This window comes from Lepisosteus platostomus, chromosome 6 (assembly GCF_059453375.1).
Source record: "Lepisosteus platostomus isolate fLepPlt1 chromosome 6, fLepPlt1.hap1, whole genome shotgun sequence".
NCBI classification, from domain to species: domain Eukaryota; kingdom Metazoa; phylum Chordata; class Actinopteri; order Semionotiformes; family Lepisosteidae; genus Lepisosteus; species Lepisosteus platostomus.
Genome location: NC_142616.1, coordinates 50231910 through 50252485, shown reverse-complemented (window position 1 = coordinate 50252485; position 20576 = coordinate 50231910). Strand labels below are relative to the sequence as shown.

Here is a 20576-nt window from a genome sequence, read left to right as displayed (position 1 = left end):
TTTCAGAGACCGCATAGCAGGATGTGGCTATCGATCGGTTACCATTGACAGATTCCCGCAGGAAGCAGAGGCAGTCAATGGATGAGCCTCGATCCTGAAAATTTTCACTCTTTCTACATCCCTCCCCTTTTCCTTAATACCTTATCCCTTTCAGAGATCCCTGGCGGTGACTGGAGAGTTAAAATACAGAAAACACGTAAGCAGCAACAGCCGCGTTCGGTAGGGGGAGATTGCCTTGCCAATACAAACAGCTATACAGGGCGCTTTCAACGTCAGGCGTCCGACTACATCGCGTCCTTGTATCTCTGTAACTAACAGGAGCAGGTTGGATTTCTTATTTATACCAGGATTTTTGATTTCCTTCCTAATAGCTTTTAAGCAGGGGTGCTGGACTTCATACAGTCTGTTCAACGCTCTTTTTCATCTGCATTTTCTGCCACTACATATCCTTCGGGTCCTGCATCTTTCATCTTAGCTAGGTAGCTACCACTGTAGAAAACAACTGCAAAACCCAAAATGTTGGATCCGTCGTCCAGCGAAGAGGAATCAGACGAGATAGTGGAAGAGGAGAGCAAAGAGGTAATGGCACCTCCGGCCGGAGCTCGGCTTTCCCCAAGCCGGACCAGCGAGAGCTCCGGCGGGCTACAGCCCAGCAGTCGGAGCAGTAGCGTCCGCCCATCCAGCCCGAGTCCTTCGGTGGTAAGCGAGAAGGAGAAGGAGGAGATGGAAAAAATGCAGAAGGAGGAGGAGGAAAGAAAGAAGAAGCTGCAGCTATATGTCTTTGTGATGAGGTGCATTGCCTACCCGTTCAATGCAAAACAGCCAACAGACATGGCGAGACGACAGCAAAAGGTAAGTGTATAAAAAAGGAAACCCATCTCAGCAAACAGAAGCGGGAGCGAAAAAACGCTCTCCGTGGGGTGCATTTTGGAGGCTTCCAAACACTAAAAATAAAATTCCATTAATATCCATAAACCCCTTGTCCTCTTAAACACATCACCTATAAATTCTGAAAGCTCACTGTGTTTTTCATTTCTTTAAAATGCACCTAAGGTTGTAACATAGTCCACGGGTATCATAGCTACTGTACATAAAGCGCTATAGTGGACTATATAGTAGAAGAACTGGGACTGCAACACCATGCATATTTGAGAGATTGTAAACTGGATTTGCTCCGTGAAAAGGGCTTAGTGTTTCCTCTCACTGAAGGAACATACCACATAAGCGCTCGGATGTCATGCAGTTACAAACATAAAATACGTGTATTAATCTGTACAATATCATGTCTACAATGTTTTGGCGTGACTGAAAAATATTACATATCGGGTTCCTGCTAGGTTTAATCGACACGCTAAAAAATACCACAATAAAGTCGTGTCATTGTCATAGACCTTACCTAAGTCATGTGATTTAAAGATCTGAAGTCTGGCGCTGTGCATTATAGCTATGCAAAAGCATGGAGACGGCATTTAGGACAACGTGAAGAGAAACAGTTTTCCCGAGCCGTTCTCCTTTGTCCTTTGAGTAGCCGTTAGTTATTTCACAAGGTGACTTCATAGCTCATACATTTATTAAACAAGAAACACTTATAAGGGGTTCAGATGATTAAGTTGCCGTCATTTATTTAAAAATAGATGTTTTGTTCGTTAAGATTAAAAAAATATATTTCTAACGTCTTCACTTTATTAATGTTTTTGGTCGCTGGTATTGATTGTGCCTAAATTAACTGCGAATTTTAAGTTAATAATGCCGAAAACAAATTCTCCTGTATAAATGGTGTATCGCAAATATAGTGGGCCCTAGGCGCTTCCTTATTAATATCATGAAATCTCACGTACCTTCTTTATAATGTAAGTTAATTTATTTTACAACTATCTAGTGCCCTGGTCCCGTTAGGTGGCGCCTGTTAAAGTGAGGAGCGCATGGTAGAATTTTGTCCTTGCTGTGAAAAGCGCAGGTCCTGCAAATGTATTAGAAATGGTATTAATACAGTATACTGTATGACATTCACCAACCTGAATAATAGAACGGCCCATTGTTGGATAAAAAATATCGTGTACCCATACCATGATATGTGTTGAGTTTCAAATATTGAACTATTCCTATATACTAGTACACAGGTCTTTGTATGTTGAGCTGAAGGCCGCTTTTTAATGGATCATTGCACTAGATGTTTCAAGACAGCATACAGTGTTGACTACTGCAGCGGAGTAATAGCTAAAAATAAAGTTATCCTTTTTTAAATTTATAAAATAAATATAATAAAAGTTCACAATAGTTGGTCCATGTTATTTGTATTGTGCATGTACAATTGTCAAAAAAAATCATAATCAAACGTGCACTGCAATATTTAAAATGTTGTCTGTGTATGTTCAGTGGTGCAATGCTCCGTGCAGAGGATGAGGGCTTCTGTGAATATACTGTGTGTTACATACATTGAAAAGTCTCTTCGTTACTTCTTTAACAGTCAGTCTGGGAAATATCATTTTTTGGATCAATAATAATAAAGCAATTATTCCTTTCAAGCCCAGTCTATTCATGGTTAAGCTGTCCTGTTTTTTGTAACAGGACCATGCAATCATATTGTGCTGCTGTTATTCTCCTTTAAAACCAACAAGTCACAACCAACTCACAAATCCCCATGCTAATAAAAAGAACACAGTTATTGTCAGAATTGACCCCTTTATGTATAGCACATAATGTATTCATATAATATACTGTATTGGGCATTCATTATGTGGATGTGGATTCACTATTCATTCATGGACATGCATTAGACTTCATATACAGGAGCTAAGATTTTAAAAATACACAAGTCTTGAAATATTTTTTTTTCTTTTACATTTAATTTGAAAGCTTTCCAATATCTTTTGATTTACAAATTGAGTTATTTAGGTTTTAGAGTAGTTATACTATACAGTAGGGGTCACCTTGATCACAGAGAATCATTAATTGATAACACTTTTTAATGGGTTAATTTCAAACCATACTTTAAATTTGCTTAAACATACTGTGCCATATGTGTTGCTAATATTTAAAGAAGTTGTGTGACTTCTTTGAAATGCTGTCTTGAAACAAAAAGGAAAGAAATAAGTAAACATTTCTAACCAAATTAACTGATGACATCCATCAAGATGACTTCTGTAGCCCTGTGAACATATAGCTTTCCTCTGTGTTAATGTGAGCTGGATAATGGAATACCTTCCCCGGGAGGAATGGAGGCCATTTTAGGCACTAAATACTGAATCACTTCCCGACAGCCTCAATCACCTCTATTCTCAGCGACAGTCATGCATACACTAGGTCTACTGTTAGAGTGGAAACGTAGATGTTTCATAATTGCCAGGGTATCTTTGGTAGGCCATTAAACATACACATTTATAATTTTATGAAATTACATTAACATGGAATAGAGATTTGGAAGCTATCTACAACATTTTTGTGGATTTACCTGCATGGCCACATATATTATTGTACTTTGTTCCCTAACAGGCACAGATTCCATCTTAATATCATAGTCTCTCTAATTATACAACATACAATCTCATTGGTAAATAAATGCTTTGAGTACAACTGAACAGTAGTACTAAAAATTGATAGAATGGCTATTATAGTGATGCTTGAGTAGGACTACCATGGGCACACCAGATGGGTCTGAATCAATAAAGCATCAAGTCCTTGAGCCAAGCATCAAGTGATTCCTGACTGCTTCTGCAGTAATAGCTCATTTTTCCTCATGAACATTGATTCTTAGAATGTCAAGCTTTGAGCTGATAAATTCCATAGCAGATAGAACATGTTTAGGATAGTACTACTGTATCTAACTATAGAAACCTTCCCACTTACAGTATGAATCTATTAATCTCAAGATTGATAGGATAGGATAATATTAACCTGGACATGTGCAGCCCTGTGTAACACAAACCCTTCCCTATTTGCAAAATTCCTCATTTTCTAACCATAACCATAACAGAACCCGAGAACTGTTGAAAAAAAAAACAGAAAACGGACAGCGTATTAATTTTAACATTTCCCAAGAGTGTTAGAATAAAGTCACTACTAAACTATTGGACACAAATATAAAAACAGATGGCTCTTCTGATGCCAGATAATGACCTGTTAAGTGTGCAAGTATTTGAACTCCTGGCATACTGATATCAGAAAGAGAGCAGCTTTAACATCTAATTGTTAAACTTCAGCTGCTGCTCCTTGAAGTGTAGTCCAGTGACCCTGAAAAGACAAATACAACAAAGAAGTAATTGCTGTATAAGCCATTGTTTATCCAGAAAATTCTATTTTATTCATTGCTTTTTGATTTTAGATTTTTTTTGCAGAGCAAATGTTGTGAATAAGTTTGTGAGTCTTATATTTTATCTGGATGTTATGTGATATTGTGAAACATTATTGATTATTTTTAGTTTATACCACAAAATGGATTTATTCTTTTAATTAATAAAAAATAAATAAACAATGGATTTCTAAATTCACACTTTTAAATAAGATTATTACATAACATTGACAGTTTCTCTTGAGAACAACAACTATTACAGAATCATTAAACTGTTATTATTCTTGAGATACTAATTTGGCCATGGGTGCAATACAAGAATTCAAATAAAATGTCTGAAACATATCCTAAAAATATTAAATATCATTTCCAGGAATGAGCGACCTCAAAACAATTAAGATTCAATTAACTTATGACACTGTGACCACTGGAGAAATCAGATTGTATTTTGGTACTGTATGTTACAGTCATTTTTAACCATGCTTGCAAAATCTAAATTAATGGATAAATCCTCTTCTTCCTATCTTTTGGAAACATACCTCTCTTCAGCAGAGGCCAAGGGAAAGAAGACATATAAAGGAAATTCTTAATCTTTAAAGAGAAAAATGGCAAATGCTTATACCATTATAAATATATTCATGCTATCTGGCTGCAGCTTAAGCAATGTTCTTCTGTCTCCAGAAAAGATATTATGAATTTGCTTGAGATAGCTATATGATACTTCATACATCATAAATTTAATGGAGACTGGAAGAGCTCAATGTGTTTTGCTTTCAGTCTGATTGGTGCAAAACGATTCAAACCAATGTGGTTGGAAATAGGTGAATATAGTTTTAATGTAGTCCAAGCTGTGATGCTGAGAACAATTAGACAGCTCTTTCTAGTTCAATCTTTCATAAGATGATCATACTTTCTATCAGTCAATAATCTATTAGAGGCTCAACACAGGTTAATAATGAGGGTCATGCACTTCACTCATGAGTTTATTGTCTTTTATATTCCACTGAGCCGGTGCATGTGGAAAAGATGGGATCTCTCTTCACTTTTCTAGCAAAAGGAATCTGGTGGTGAAAAGGGAGCTTAAATCTCTCAGTTAAAATGAATAAAATGTGACAAGTAGGATGTGTTAAGCATTTTTTCTGAGCGTAAATGAGGAAAGTACAGTATGTGTCCAACAGCAACAGCAACATGCTACACCTGCAACTTTGAAACATTTGAGACAAGAGTGAAGTTAGACAAATGTGAAGACTTGGAACACTCCTGGCAGATGGAATTTAATGTAGACAAGTACTGAGCCTAGCAAAAACATAAATTCTAGTTATAACAGTATAATATATGTATTACAGCTAAACAGTGAATTTTCCAATATTATATACAGTTTTGGTCACCACATTAAAAAGTTGATATTGCTTTTCTGGGATCAGTCCAGAAAAGAGGACAATTTCCTGGGTTTAAAGGAATGCCGTATTCTGACAGACTGAAAGAACTGAATCTTTCCAGGATTCAACAGAGAAGTCTTCTAGGATACCTGATTCTGTTATACTAAATCCATTGTACTTCTTCAGCACCAAAGGTGAAACCCATGCCAGAAGTCGAAGTGGAGACTATAGGGAAATCTAATTAAAGATGAAAACTAGGCACTTTTTTCAGAGAGTTGTGGGAGTAAGCTCCCTAGCAATGTTGTTTGTGATCCTTGGATCACTTAGCTACTGGCAATCAAACAATGGTTACAAATGGTGTCCTCTCATGTTTAACCATTCTTGTGTTCTTATATTCTAATGAGCTCCCCAAAGCAGTCTCAAATTGGTTTTAGGCATAACCACAATTTGTATTTGCCATATGACACCCAATCTGTGGGTGTTCAAAATGTAAATCTCAAACATTTTCTATGCTTTATCTAATGTTATGATTTGATTATAGTACAACCCTGTATGACAGAGCATGAACTTTGTAGTCAAATATGAAATCTAAGTATGGACAGAGTAAGCAAGATATGGTGTGTCAACATTATAATTATAATTTGTCACTGTGGGAGCTTTCTTCTAAAGCTAAACTATCAACATTTCTAACAACTATGATTTGTATACTGTATGTGCACTTAATATTTGGATACACCTTCACTACAGATAGACTGAGATATGCAGACAGATTCCCTGTACCTCCTGCATGGAGCTCAGCTTTCTGTCTCTTTGGTGACACACTGTGCTCTCGTAGCAGCTGCTGTCTTTTGTTCTAAAATGGCTAATTTGAGCTTGCATAATTCATGGAAACAAGGTGTTCACACTCCAAGATGGAGAGATCAGTGTGTAATTTATACAACTTCACAGTGGGCAAGACGAGTGATGCAAGGTAGGCCTAGGTACAGATCAGAAAATCTTTACACACAGGAACCAAACACAGTGCTTGCTGCCCATTGGCCATTGTATACATTTGTAGTTCAATTATCACAGAAGCAGAAAAATACACCTGTGCACAAGAATAACATCTGGACCATCATCACATCTGCTTTGGTCAAGTAAGCAATGAGTTTACAGTGAAACAGAGGTTCGTAGTTTAATTGAGAATGAGTCCGCTTTATCCCTTTTGCAGGCTACAGTATACTGTGGTTAACAGTGCTGCACAGTACATGTCTTCGCAGTAGCAGCTTGTGGAATTTCTGAGATATCAGAATCCCATTTCTCAGCTCATTACTAAATCATTAAGTTTCTAGAAAGTCAAGAAATAACACTTGTTTTCCACACTCTTTAGGGTAGCGTATTCATGATTAAAAACAGAAGCTCGGAAGACTGTTAATTGGATAAGAAGAGTAAGTCATTATTATTGACAGAAATTGCTTGGTCTGCTGACATCTTGCTAAAGTAAACACGTTCTATTTTGGTTTTTTGGAAAAAAAGAATGCTGCCATTGAAAAACAATACCTGCGCCCACACTGTGCTTTGTCTTTATGCACGGGCAGAACAATGGATCTCTGGTGATGTAATTTGTAGCATTACCTCATACATTATAGGAGGATCATTATTGTAAACCCACGACAGTTGCACCGCTTCAGAGATAACACGGATACCACAGGGACCGGCAGAGGCAGAGCTTCCTCTTGCACCATGGGATTGTGAAGCAAAGAAATATACAGCAAACACTCTTGTGAGGATGTCTGAGATTTCTTTGTGCAAATTCTGTTAGCCTTGTGACTACATTGTTTTCCATTCCATTCCATATTACTTCCATTGGCTTAGTGTTTTATTGCTGCACATTCTCAAAACATTAGGTTTTGGACTAACAAGCAGCCATCCACACCTTTTGGTCCTACTTAGACTTCTACTACTTGTTCCCATTTAAGGAGTAAAATGAACTAACCTAAATTTAAAGACTTTTTGCAAAAGCCAAAATTGTACTCTGTTTTTGTATTCATAGAAATGTAAAATGGTGGGTCTAACTACTACCACCTTCATATTTTTATTGTATTTCGGCAGTTTAAATGTGTGTTAAATATGAGTTCAGCGTTTTAAGATATTTAAGTGTAGAGCTCTGTCTTACCACGTCTAGATTTTCTTGCAGCACATTGTGAGGTGGCAGGTTTTAGCAAGAACCGCAAATGCCCTGTGATTTCGAAGAAGATAGCAATCAGCATCACACCTTTTTACAACCCACTTCAGCCATCCCATATCTGGCTTCATCATTTATTTAGCACTGTAATCTTACAGAGGAGCCATTTTAAAACAGATCTGTCATTTGGCTGTCCCTATTATGTAGATGAATAGTGTTTGTACATCACTCTAAAGCGGATTCGAGAGTCTATTTTCACAATGTAATATTTAACACCCTGCTTTCCAGCATTTCGAACCAAAATATTTCATTTGATGATTATCAGTAGCCTTATCCACTGTCAGGTCTTAATAACATTTTAAATCAAATACACCATCTTGTATTATTATTTTTAATATAACCAAATCATTCATGTTAAAGAGAAAAATGTCATGTAAATATCTTTGTTATGTTAATGAAAAAATGGCAATTGTTTCTGGCTTCCAGATGTAGTTACAAGCTGCTTATGAGGTATAGTGTAAATATTTTACTGCTTTTTTCATAGTTTCATCTGAATAAAGCAAACAGAGTCATTGTATTTGCTTTGTGTTTCTGGCTCCAGTCTCTGCTTCAGCTTCAGCTTAGGGACAGCAAAACTCTCTAAAGGGTTAGACTTTGTTTTTCAGAGCCTAGATGAAAACAATATACTGGACAGAATTGACTGTGTGCCAAATACTACTAATACTGTACATGTGCATACATGGGCAAAAGCATTTTAATGGATAGGGCAAAGACCTGATTTTGATGAGACCTCAAGTTTTTAAAACACACACACATACATCGCCCTATTTACAATCTTAATTGATGAACAAGGGCAGCTCTTTTTGCAAACTAGTTGCAAAGTATGGTCAGTTCCTGTCTTTTCCTTAGCTTTCAAAATCAGTCTCAGTTTCCTCCAAGGATAAAAAGGATTGGACAGCATAGTCCTATGCACTGGCAATATAAACTCTCAAAAAGTTGATCTGACTGTTTTCAATAGATAGCAAAAACCACATTCCCTTGGGTCATCATAGCCGCTCAAAATACATAATACGCAAATGAGAGGGTCAGATTTGTGTATCATGACAAAAAGGAATTTTAAAAGAGTTCAGAGCTTTTGAAGAGTTCTTTTCAGATTATAACTTTTAAAATCCAAATTAATGTTAATTCTAGGTAACCCAGTAATATATAGTATGAAATTTATTAGGATTTTTTTAAGCTATTAACTTCTTTGCAATCCTATTCTTTACCATGTTTCTAAAGTCAACAAAGATCAGGTGGCAGTATTGTCCTGATGTTTACTCCCCATTTGTGATGTTTGCTTTACCTTCTACACCTGCACTAGCTTTTGTGTCAGTGGGGAAGACAGGGTTTTGCACGTAGAACAAGAACACTTGAATATTGAATTGACAGTTGTTTCTTTTTTTAAACTTGATTTTAGTTATTTAGTTACTACTGTAGTTTAGTTGATGTCAATGAAAAGGGTTTGTCAGGGATCACCGTCAGGGATGAAGCTAATGGATTAATTCTGAATGAACAGTGCAATTAGACAATGTAGTCCACATATTTAAAAGGACTGAGAGGAGCAATAGGCTATGTACTGTACTTCTTTCATCACAGACAGGCAGGGGCTCCTCAAGGCAACCAGGATATTTGTTCTGAGCCTAAGTTCTCGGCCTGTACTAGTAGTAGTATTATTACTATTGAAAAACACTTATCCTGCTTCCAGATTTTACACAAGATACATGCATCTAAATAATACTTTAAGCACCTCAAGGGACATGGTTGCAGTCTGTAAACAGGCAAACATCTTTCAAATATAAAGTTAGAATTCTGTCACACTAACAACACAGGATGAATATAATGATTTCTGTTAGCCCATGAAACAGGTCAGACATTTAGGTACATGTAGAAGCTTTTTTTACATAAAGTGATAAGAAATTACAGCAGCTCCCATTGCTATTATCATGCTTTCAGACTTCAAGAGTGCTGGATAATGGTGTGTTTTCTCCCATGGGTACACAACAGTCAGGGACTTTGTGCAGCCACGTGTTGCTTATGTCTCAGACACTGAGTTTTGATTCAAACTGAAGAAAAGTGCTTCCTTGGACTGAAATTACACTGGGGTTAAGCTTGATCAGGTAAAAGCCCTGGGTCAATAAAGAAATAAGCACCATGCTATGGAGTGCAAAGAAAATGATGAAACATGAAACAAAAAAAGAAACAGACAAGGATCTTTGATTTATTTGCTAGCAAAAAACTACTGGCGCTAGACTGAAAATCAGAAAAGGCACTTAAAAGAACGGCCATCCACATCTCTAAACGGGCATATTCAGTGAGCCACATTGATATGAGCCTCTGTGTGTAGCAAGATCAAAAGGAAGCAGAATGTAAGTCTAACACAATTGAAACGTGGCTTTGCTATGTTTTCTCACACCTGTCCTCATATGCCACAGACACTGTGCAACTCCATGTACTGTACGGGAGCTGTGAAGAGAATATGAGCTGACTTTGGTTGGCACAGTAAGGGAGAAGCAAGTCTGTTTTCTGATTCCTTGTTTTTGGGAACTGGCCATCAGGAATTATGTAAGTTGTTGGAAAAATGATATCATCTTTGTAATAATGCCATCCATAAGGATATGGATGTGCAAAACATGATTTTAAAAGATGTGTTTATTCTATATAACTTTATTCTTTTAGAAACCAATGAGTGTCATTGGAAAAGAAAACCTAAAAGACTGCAAATCCAGATGACATGCTTACAGTGTAGAGAATACACAGCCTGTCTGTATGATAATGCCACTGAGGGAGAAAGCAAATAATTTCTTCTGACGCTTCTAATGAGCCTCTCAATGTATGTGGGTGTATGTGTGTTTGCAAGGGACAAGACCAGCCTGCAGTTAGATGCACCCTGTGTTGTTACTGCCTCTAATCTCAGATTATGCATCCATTTGCTTTTATTCATCCGTTATGTAACATCTGGTGAAAGCTCTTCAATGAAGGGTAAGGCACTGAGGTAAAAGCTTAGATTAAGACAAGTTGTTGACTCATTTGCCTTCCTTGTACGTAAACCTTTAGAGTCAATGCAGTCACAGTGGACTGACAGCACCCATATTCCTGACAAATGAAAACCCTAGAAAGGCACCCTCTTGTAAATGAAATGGTAATTGCTTTTCCCTTCCGAAATGAAATCTTCTTTGAGGCGATTACACAGATTAAAGCTCTCCACTGAAATGCACTGTTATAAATATAGCTGGCACTCCTCAAACACAATTACTTTGCAGCATGTCAAATGGCAACAAGTCTGAACTGGGGAACCTAAGAGTTGAGGACACCCTGAGTACTGATGCTGATAGGCGTGTATTTATTAATTTAAATTCAGCTCTACTCCCAGAAAAAACTCCACTGAAAAGTTACTGGAAGGTGATTTTCCAATATGAATCTTTAAAAAACTCACAAACATTATATTAGTTAGATACTCCTGAGTTATTCAGGTGGTCTGGGTATTATACAATACTGGTCTGAAAAACTAAGGCCAGATTTATTAAATTGCTTTCAGAGCATCTGACTTCGTCCATCTGTTTTGATCCAATGCATGAAGGCAAAAAAATATATTTGTTAGTTGCAAAATAAGTGAGATCATTGCCCTCTGACCCTTAAATGCTGAATACAAATGTTGCTTCTCTGACTTGATTATCTTCTGATTCAACTCTACAAATTGCAGATGGCAGTCAACAACTCTGCACCCCCATAGACCAGACAGAAGGTTGCACAACAGAGCTGAATTTTCCAAATATACACTCATATTGCATTAACCACAAATTTAATTATGGATTTCAGCAAATACAGCTGCTGTTTAAAATTGTTTGCTGTTTTTTCAAGACTCACCAACCTACAGTATGAGTGAATCAGATTGCTGTGGGGTTTTGTTGTTGTTGTTGTTGTTTTTGAGGTCAGACAAAACCCTTTGATGAGGCAAGAATCCTCTGTGTTGGCACTGTGTCTCTTGACAAACATGAGTTCATCCCTCAGCAGAATGTCAATTACACAATAAATGAAATATTTCGCACCGCTACCAGTTCTCAGTGATGGGGAAGAAGACTGGAACACAGCAGGGTTCTTAAATGCTGAAAATGGAATAAAAAACAGGGTTAATGCGTTTTAAAAGACAGTGCTGCACACAGAATTGTAGGTGATTCTTTAAATTAATCTTTGTCTTTACAAAGAGAGTAACTTTTTTATAATCTCTGAAGACCTTGTGGTGAAATCCATGCTTTATACTGTATTTTATCAAATAAATAACCTTGTCCTGTTATGGGTCACAAATTATAGATGCTTTGCCTGAACAGTGTTTTAACTTAAACTGAGAAATGGGATTGTGGCAGTGTTACAGAAAGTGCTTGTCTGGCATGAACTAAAAACTCTTCCTTTTTCCCATCAAACCCATTATCACCCTTGCTAGGAACAGAAGCTTTAGCTTTAAGGATACACGTACGTTTTAATAAGTTTAAATAGGTTTTCTTTATCAGACACATAGAAAAATTTAAATATCCTTTCATCTTATTATGAATAGAAGGAACTTTTGAAAATACTGCAGTTTGTGATTTTAGTTATAGCAATAATGTTAATTCATTCTCTATTGGCCTTGCGGATAACTATTTAAACGTTCCTTTCTTTTGATTATTAATGTGAGATTACTACATATACTGTACAGTATGTGTCTTATACAATCTACCGTATAGAGATATTAAAAGGTGCTGTCTTTCAGAAAACAATGTCCTTTTATGCAGAATGTTTGTTCTTGTATATGATATATTGTGGATATTTTACAATATATAAGGTGATGAATGACACAGTCTAGTTTGAGTAGGTTAACAAATCATGACATCGCAATTTAGATAAAAGCATAAGAAGCAGAATTGATAGGGAACCTGGAACAGAAGCAACAAAATTGTTCTGCACCAAAATCTTGAAGTGGAATGAGTCAGCTGTTTAAGTCTGTTAAATGTGTAATCAGTTACTTAAACTTCTTTTTAACAGCAAATAGGAGAAATATCGGAAATAGTATATTAGGATAGCATTTAGTGTTGGAATCAAAAAGATTTTTGTACATTGATAATGTGTCAGCATGTGTAAATGTCTTTATTGTAATAAACTTCAGTATAAATAACAAAGAATAACTACTGTACATGTACAGTATAAACAGCCCAATACATTGTACATTACAGGAGGAATTTTTGCTAAAATAAACAAACTACTTTAATATAATAGAAACCATTTCCTTGTTTTACATACTGTATGTTTTTACCTCGTTTTTCTAGCTCCAAATCAATGCATGTCAGATTACATCACAAGAAAAATGATAACTTAAGCAAACAATACTATTAGCTTTGACCTTTCAGTACAATCTTCTCTTCACAAAATCTATAAAACTGTTTTGCTATTTATTATTTTAAAGTGTCATGAATAATTCTTCAGCTACAAGGAGCCTCAACAATCCTTCACTGACTCTGCTTCTAAAACCTTTGGAAATCATAAAAGACCAGATTGCAATTGGAAACACTAAAAATTATTCGAATTTATTACAATTTAAAGATTGTAGATTTAAAACTGAGGTTGGATAATCTTTAGTGGTGAAAAGTTTCTTTTACTTGTATACAGACACTACCATGTAAAGGAAAGAATAGCCTTTAAAAATATTTTAACATGTTTATATGTTATTGTAGTTTTAAACATACAGTACCTTAGTGCAGGTAGGAAATCAGATTTAGAAAAGTTACAATGACTTATATTTTTCACTTTTACTAGGATTGCGAATTTAGAATCATTCTTTCATCATAATTTCTGTATCATAAATTCTAACTTTACCATTTAGTGTGGGTGTACAGTGTTTTTGACTTTTGTAAATGCCCAAGGTTAGCAATGGACATTTTCAAATTTCATAAAAATTAAAATGCCCAGGAAAAATGAAATTATGAATTATTGGAAATTAAATACTCAATGTTCCCATTAACTATGAAACATTGTTACCTAGCACAAATGCCTAATCCTATTATTCCTTCTGTACCAGTATTTATGTGCATTTTCAGGTCATGGAATAAAAATAACTCGTCCACTGCTTAGATTTCCTTGGAGAGTTATCAAAGTCTGCTTTTAAGTCTTCTGCTCTCCCATGTGGCTACCAGCTAACTGCTTTACCTTGATTTCCCCGAACAGATCAGCTGATTACAGAGATTTAGCAGCTTGCTGTTACATACTGTACAGACACGCCCAGGGCCTTGTAGGATTACAGTGCAGGATCACTGTGGATGTGGATCAATCCCCTGCAATGATGATTCTGAAGAAGCCATTGAAACATAATGCTACAGAATACTTTCTTTGCTACAGAAAGAGAAGCTCCTGCCATCTTCCTTGCCACTTGAGAGAACTGTTTACACGTGTTCATCTCGGGCTGCTATTGTTTAAGAATTACCCCTACAGGAAAATGGCTTGCCCAAAAGATATTGTATACTGTATTTCTTCTGATTGATTTTCTAAGCCCGAGTGCTTGTCTCTTGGGAATATCTAGAGAAAGGAGTGCCCTTTAGAGGTCGTGTACAGTATTGAGTAAACTCCCCTAGAGTGGTCTGAATATCATAATGACAGGATATTGCAAATTTTGCATTTCCTCCCCAGTAAGAGACATTCAAGGGCACATTGAGGCCACCACAAATAAGGACCTAAATGACTTTTTCCGTTTATCAGGTTTCCTCAGGTAATTTGAAAGAGACAGAAGGAATTTCACAGCAGATCACTGCTACTGTATGGAAAACAAAGGAAGACAAAGTCATTGAACAGTAAAGTATTGTAATATGAATGAGAGAAAAGCACTTTTAAACAATGCTTTTAATAAATCAGGACAGCTAACAGGATAGCCATTTTGTTTTGATTCCAAAAAAACATTTAAAAGTCTTCTGATTTCAGCAGTTTTTTTTTTAAATCCTGGTTTGCCCTAGTTAATAAAGCAGTGCCTTTTATTTCTGTTTGATCCTATCATTGTTCTGGTCACTGAAATAACTATGTAGATGGATTGCAGTTATTAGTAAGCTGTCCTGGGTCATGAATATTTCTAAATGTTTTAAAAAACTAACACATACTGTACATGTAGAAAATAATTCATTGCTGTTACTTCAAGGAGGATGTAGCCCCTATACTACTGCATATGATGTTTGTTTCATTAAAACAGAGAGGTTCCATCTGGATCCACAATAAATATTAAATGTATGAAGTATTACAAATTTAGAACTGGCAAAGAAACAATTGGGAGAATTAAGTTATTTGCATCAGAAAGACCAGTATTTATATTGCGTTCTATTCAGAGCAAAGAACTACATACTTTTCATGTGGTTCTGTTTTGCATATCATCTGTTAGAGTACAAAGAAATGCTAATTGAAGTCAATCTCATCAGTGGTTTTTTAAGAAAAAAACAGTTGGAGCTAGAAACACTTAAAGGCAAGAAGTGTTTAACAAGAAGGAAAACCAAGAGTGTGAAACCTTTGCCACAATGTCAAAAATATATTCATTGCTCATACTACCTTGTATTTTCTAGAAGAGAAATTAAATGCAGTGTGCTTTATAAGTCAAGACAGGGATGATGGCCATGTGTTTCTCAGTCTTACAACTTGTTATCTGTTCCATGCAACCTGAAACAGAAGCAGAAGGGACAGGAGGAAACAGATAAAGAAAACTGTGCATCACCGATAATTGCTTCATCAGCTTTTTTGTCCACAATTGTTCTTTGCGGCCTGCAGCTGAAAGGTCATTCCAATGCCAGGCCAATACCATTAGCTGCATATCCATTACGGAGTCTTGTTACTTGATGGTAGTGCTTGCAGCCTGAATGGGTGTTAAGTCCTAATTCAACAGTCTTGCATATTGCCTAGCTAAGCCAAATGTACTCTAATCATGATTAAAATTTTAAAGACTATTAAAAACTACCATTGAATGTGAACTGGCACAAAACTAATGCTGTATAACTTTCCACTGGATACAGGCTAGAATTAGTCTTTTTCTGAATATTAAGGATATTTTCCTTGTATGGTGTAAATAGGAGGAAACAGGCAATGGTAACAGGTATAATATCATTTGTATTAAAAACTTTATTCCTTTCTATAACTGCTAAGCAGTTTAAAATGTGGAAATTAAATAAAGTAAATTATGGTGATGTAGAAGTGATTAAAACCATTATTTCATACTTAACAGCTCATAATCATGACACAGTAAATAATGTCTAAAAACCAGGAACATTAGGAAGACAGATGTTCAAAAATGTATTTGAAAATTTCGAAAGTTAAAGGCACAGCAGAAAAATGTTTAATTTTACTATAAATAATGCAATACTATATGAATTAAAATCACCAGGCAAGACTCAGCTGTGCCGCTTGATAAGGCCAGCTATTAGATAAATTGAAATGAAAAAGAGGAACCTTGTGGTCTTGCAGAACTTTTCAATAAAAATCTCTGCTGAGGGAGGGGAGCCTTGAGAGTTGGAATGAATATCCAGATGGCTAGAGAGTCTCAAAGACAATGGGTTTCACAGTACTTTTCCCACTCTTTCTTCTAAGATCAAAGTCTTGTTTCAAATTAATAGACAAAGGTTGCAGTAAGCACAGAATCTCTTTGTTTTGCATTCAGCTTCAAAACGCCCCTGCTTGCCTATTGTGTATATTATCAATCTCAGTATAGATGTTAGTCATTGGATTCCCTTGTTAAAGTAAGTATGACTTGTTTTGACATTGTGTTAGTCTAATTTAAAATTAAACGAGCACTCATGCTTAACACATGCTTGGTGTGAAATATGAAGAGTTCACGCATTAAAAAAACGTGAACAAACAATAACTTACCATACCTCCTGTAACTCGCATACTTCCCATACTTTGAATATACTGTATTTGGTTTTTAGCATTTTTACTTTTCGAGTAACTACCCATCTGACTGGTCTCAGATGATATTTTTCTGATATCAGGTTTCAGGTGTTAGGGAGAGACTCTTCACTTGTTATGCTTTGAATGCAAGAAATTAATATATAGGACCTCCACTGTCTTATAAGGCTCTGTCTTAATAGAGATGTTAGTTATTAAAATAATGTTCATTGGGGATATTTGTTAATAAAAGGCTAGTACTCTCTCTACATACAGTACTGTAACAGTATATTCTAAAATGCTTCTTCACTGGATTACTCTGACCGGCAGGCAGTGCTAAGAAGCTTGTGGTGTTCAATCTTGTCCATTAAAAGAGAAGAGCACAAGAAGAAAAAAAGTGCACATTTTAAGGGTATTTTTGTATTTCAGTTCATTATTTGTTATAAAGCTTCTTCAAAAGTAAAGTACTGTACATGCAACAAAAGTCTATGTGGTTGTAGAAGCAGCAATAATAATAAAGACAAGGATGATACAGATGACTCATTGGTCACCAGAGTTTCATAAAACAAGACTTTCTAGGCAAGTTGACATCAGCAAATACTAGACAGCAGCAAAGGAAGCAGCAACCCATTATTCGGCTTTTCTCTCATAACACACTGAACTGTTATTCGGAGGCTCCTGTGCACAGTACTGTAAAGTGTATCATTGAGACACCGCTGGCAGGATATTGCCACACCTGTTCAGGAAGCTCCAGAGCAGTAAAAGCAAAGGACCTTTTTTTAACAGCTCTTGGGCTTTGAGTAGCTCAGCCTGACTTCAGAAGAAATTAGGGAAATTTGCATGCTACAGTCAGAAAACAGAAAGAGCTCTTGCGTGACATTTTCTCAGTTTGAGCTTCTCATTCTTAATTTCCAGTGTCTGCATCAGAGGTGTTTGCTGCTTCTGAATATCCTTGTAACACATTAGAAAGGTTACAAATGCAAAGAGACCATGAGACTTTTGTGACTTGTTTGATGGCATAAATGATCCAATAATCTTTTTCAGCCAACACTGTAATCCATTTTAAAAATGCTTAGATTGCCACATAACAAACCTACAAGAGCATCTCCACTTCTTAAACTTGCTCTTATGTAAAGAGTAAAGGGCTTTCACTGAAGTTCACTTCTGGACAAAGAGGTGAATTATGAAGGGAAAGAACAGTATTTAGCCCACCATGTTTATGAAGCATGTTTGAAGTCTAATTCTTACATTTTTTCATCATGGTGTAATGACTCATTTTTATTAGATTCACCCATTAGGCAATGTTCACCAATAGTTCCAAAGTGACCCAGGGATTAGAATAATTGCAAACATTGCAAAAAGTTACAAACCCAGGACCTAGTGGCAGATTTCCACTGAGGAAGTAAGAAGCCTGTGCCTGGCTTTCTGGCTGAAAGAATGTTACTTTCAAGCATTGTACCAGTTTTGTAATGTGTGCAAGGCAGGCAGGTTGACACTTTGAGATAATCCTGGATTGTTATTTTAACCATATTGTGTCACCTGGGAAACACCTCTCACAGGCATTCTATTATTAAACATTTCACACAGTGCAGCCTTTGACGAAAACAGAGATTATGTCTTCTTGTCTGTGGATGAGGTGCATGGCTTTCTTTTAGTAGCTATGCGAGTGAAAAAGCCTTTTGCACAGTTGTTGCACTTAGAGATAAGGGTTAATTTTGAAATCAATCGCTGAGTCAAACAGAGAGTCTGTAGCTTTTTTGAGCCAGTGTAGGAGCGCTAGAGGGAACATGGAATTTTAGATTCACTTTATACAGACAGTGAAAACAAAGCAGTATTTTCTATCATTTATGGCATCATGAATAGCTACAGTATAATGCTTTTTTTTCTTCACTTTACAAAGTGTCTTTACCACTGAGCTTAATGCATTGTACCAAATTGAGTCATTTTATTTAATCTGTGTTTCTAGTACTACAATGTCTGTTTTAAATGCTAGGAACATGCATTTTCATATCCTTTTTCATTACCTAATTTCCAGCTGAATTTTAATGAAAGGCTATGACAATGGTTTGGCTTTGTTTGAGCTTTTACAATATTTTCATGTTTATCAATGGGTTCTTTGCAAAAACAATAAATAATGTTTCTTTTGATCTCTCTTCCTACACTTTTCACTTCAATTTGCAGTGGATATTGGAAATCAGTGTACCACAAATGTGAATAATTAAACAAAAGTCAATTGCACTTCCCTCAGCATTTTTTTCTTCTCACTAATTAGATTTAATTGAATAATGTTAAAATATCTGTAAAGTGCCTGAATCTTCTCTAGGAGCAGTTTCTATAAAATAAATTTGAAAACACAATTTGCACACCTGTAATACACAATATACAGTAGCTCAACATACATTAGCTTATAATTGTCTAAAAAAAGAAAAAAAGTGTATATATACTTTGGCAATAAAGGATTTTAAGACTAAAAATACTATCGGCAAAAAGCATAAAGCAATTAGCTCCTATGCTATATATTTTTCACATGTATTAATCAAAGATTATCTTATGTTGTTTTATAGCATAAATCTTAACGGATTTTATAAATCAAAAATCCCAAAACTCACATAATTGCCATTATGGCATATTAAATGACACCCATCTAATGTTGCAAATAAAAAAAAAACTTGTCTACAGTTAAGTTACTAATATCCTCTACAAATGAATGCCAAAATGCTGATAAAGGCACAGTATGAAAACATAGACAGAGGTATGGCAGCTCATGTGTTAACAGGCATACGTTCAGGGACCACTTCATAGTATATTGTGCAACTGCTGAATTCATGCAACCTTCAAAAGGACATCTTTTCACTAGCACTATGCTGGTGTGATTCAGATCTATCTCACTGTATAGTACATGGCTCCAGCTAAAAACAACAGATACTGCAAAACACAAAAGAATTCAGATATTATTTAGCACGGAAAGCTGAGCGTTTTGTTAAATACACAATATTGCATTCATAAGGATATCTGTAAGGATGTAAATCTATTTATCTGTGAATGTCCACAATAATGTGTGGCACTGCAATAATTTATACTAATTAAGAACCTGATTGTTGTAATAAAGTCATTCAGAGCTCAGTTAGAAGACACCCAGGATCCAACATCCTGTTTGCAGACCCCTGAACCAGACCGAGAGCTAGAGTCCAAACCAAAGTTAGGTTTAACTTTTGTGATACTGTAGCAATTGTTGCAGGACAACATAGATTTTGTGTTTAGAGCTCTGCTTGGGGATTAATAAAGACCTGCAGCATGTCTGATTGTCAGTATTGAATCTTTATCATGAAACAAAACATGACTTTCCTCCTGTAGCAGTCAAGTCTATATTTGTTTCTAAAATTTGGGTTAGTTTTAAGCAACTGATAGCTGTTTGGTATTTATGGAAGCTTATTAACACCACAGAGAAAAATATATGTTTTGCAGTGGCCCTAATAAGCTTCTGTAGTAATGGTCTTCTTCTGATGTTAAAGCCAATGCTTCTTTACATGGGACAATATTATTTTGTATAAAATGCATAAAAAATATATTAAAATGGTAAACAATATTGTTCACAAATTAACTATGGTGTTTAACATAATGTTATCTCACATAAAGGCAAAATGTTTATTTTTTAAACGCAATACTTTCTCATATAAATGCTACAAGTTTCTTGTTTAAACAATATTATCACATATCAATGCAATACTATCTCGTTTAAACACAATACGTTTTTAATTAAAATGCAATACTATCTTGTATAAATGCAATACGTTTCTCATTTAAACGCACCATTATCTCATTAAAA

General features: G+C 35.8%; 1 protein-coding gene across 25 annotated transcripts in view; it reads left to right on the top strand.

The window, feature by feature from the left end:
- cadpsa (Ca2+-dependent activator protein for secretion a) overlaps window positions 1–20576 on the top strand; it is a 140132-nt gene continuing 119556 nt past the window's right edge. For 4 of the 25 annotated variants that reach the window (XM_088636205.1, XM_088636190.1, XM_088636188.1 and 1 more), the window contains exon 1: window positions 14–852. In XM_088636205.1, coding sequence (XP_088492331.1) covers window positions 517–852 — 336 coding nt within the window. In that variant the 5' untranslated portion in view covers window positions 14–516. Of the gene's footprint in view, window positions 853–20576 lie in introns of all 25 variants that reach the window. The other 21 variants (XM_088636200.1, XM_088636191.1, XM_088636189.1 and 18 more) reach the window with 15 other exon arrangements.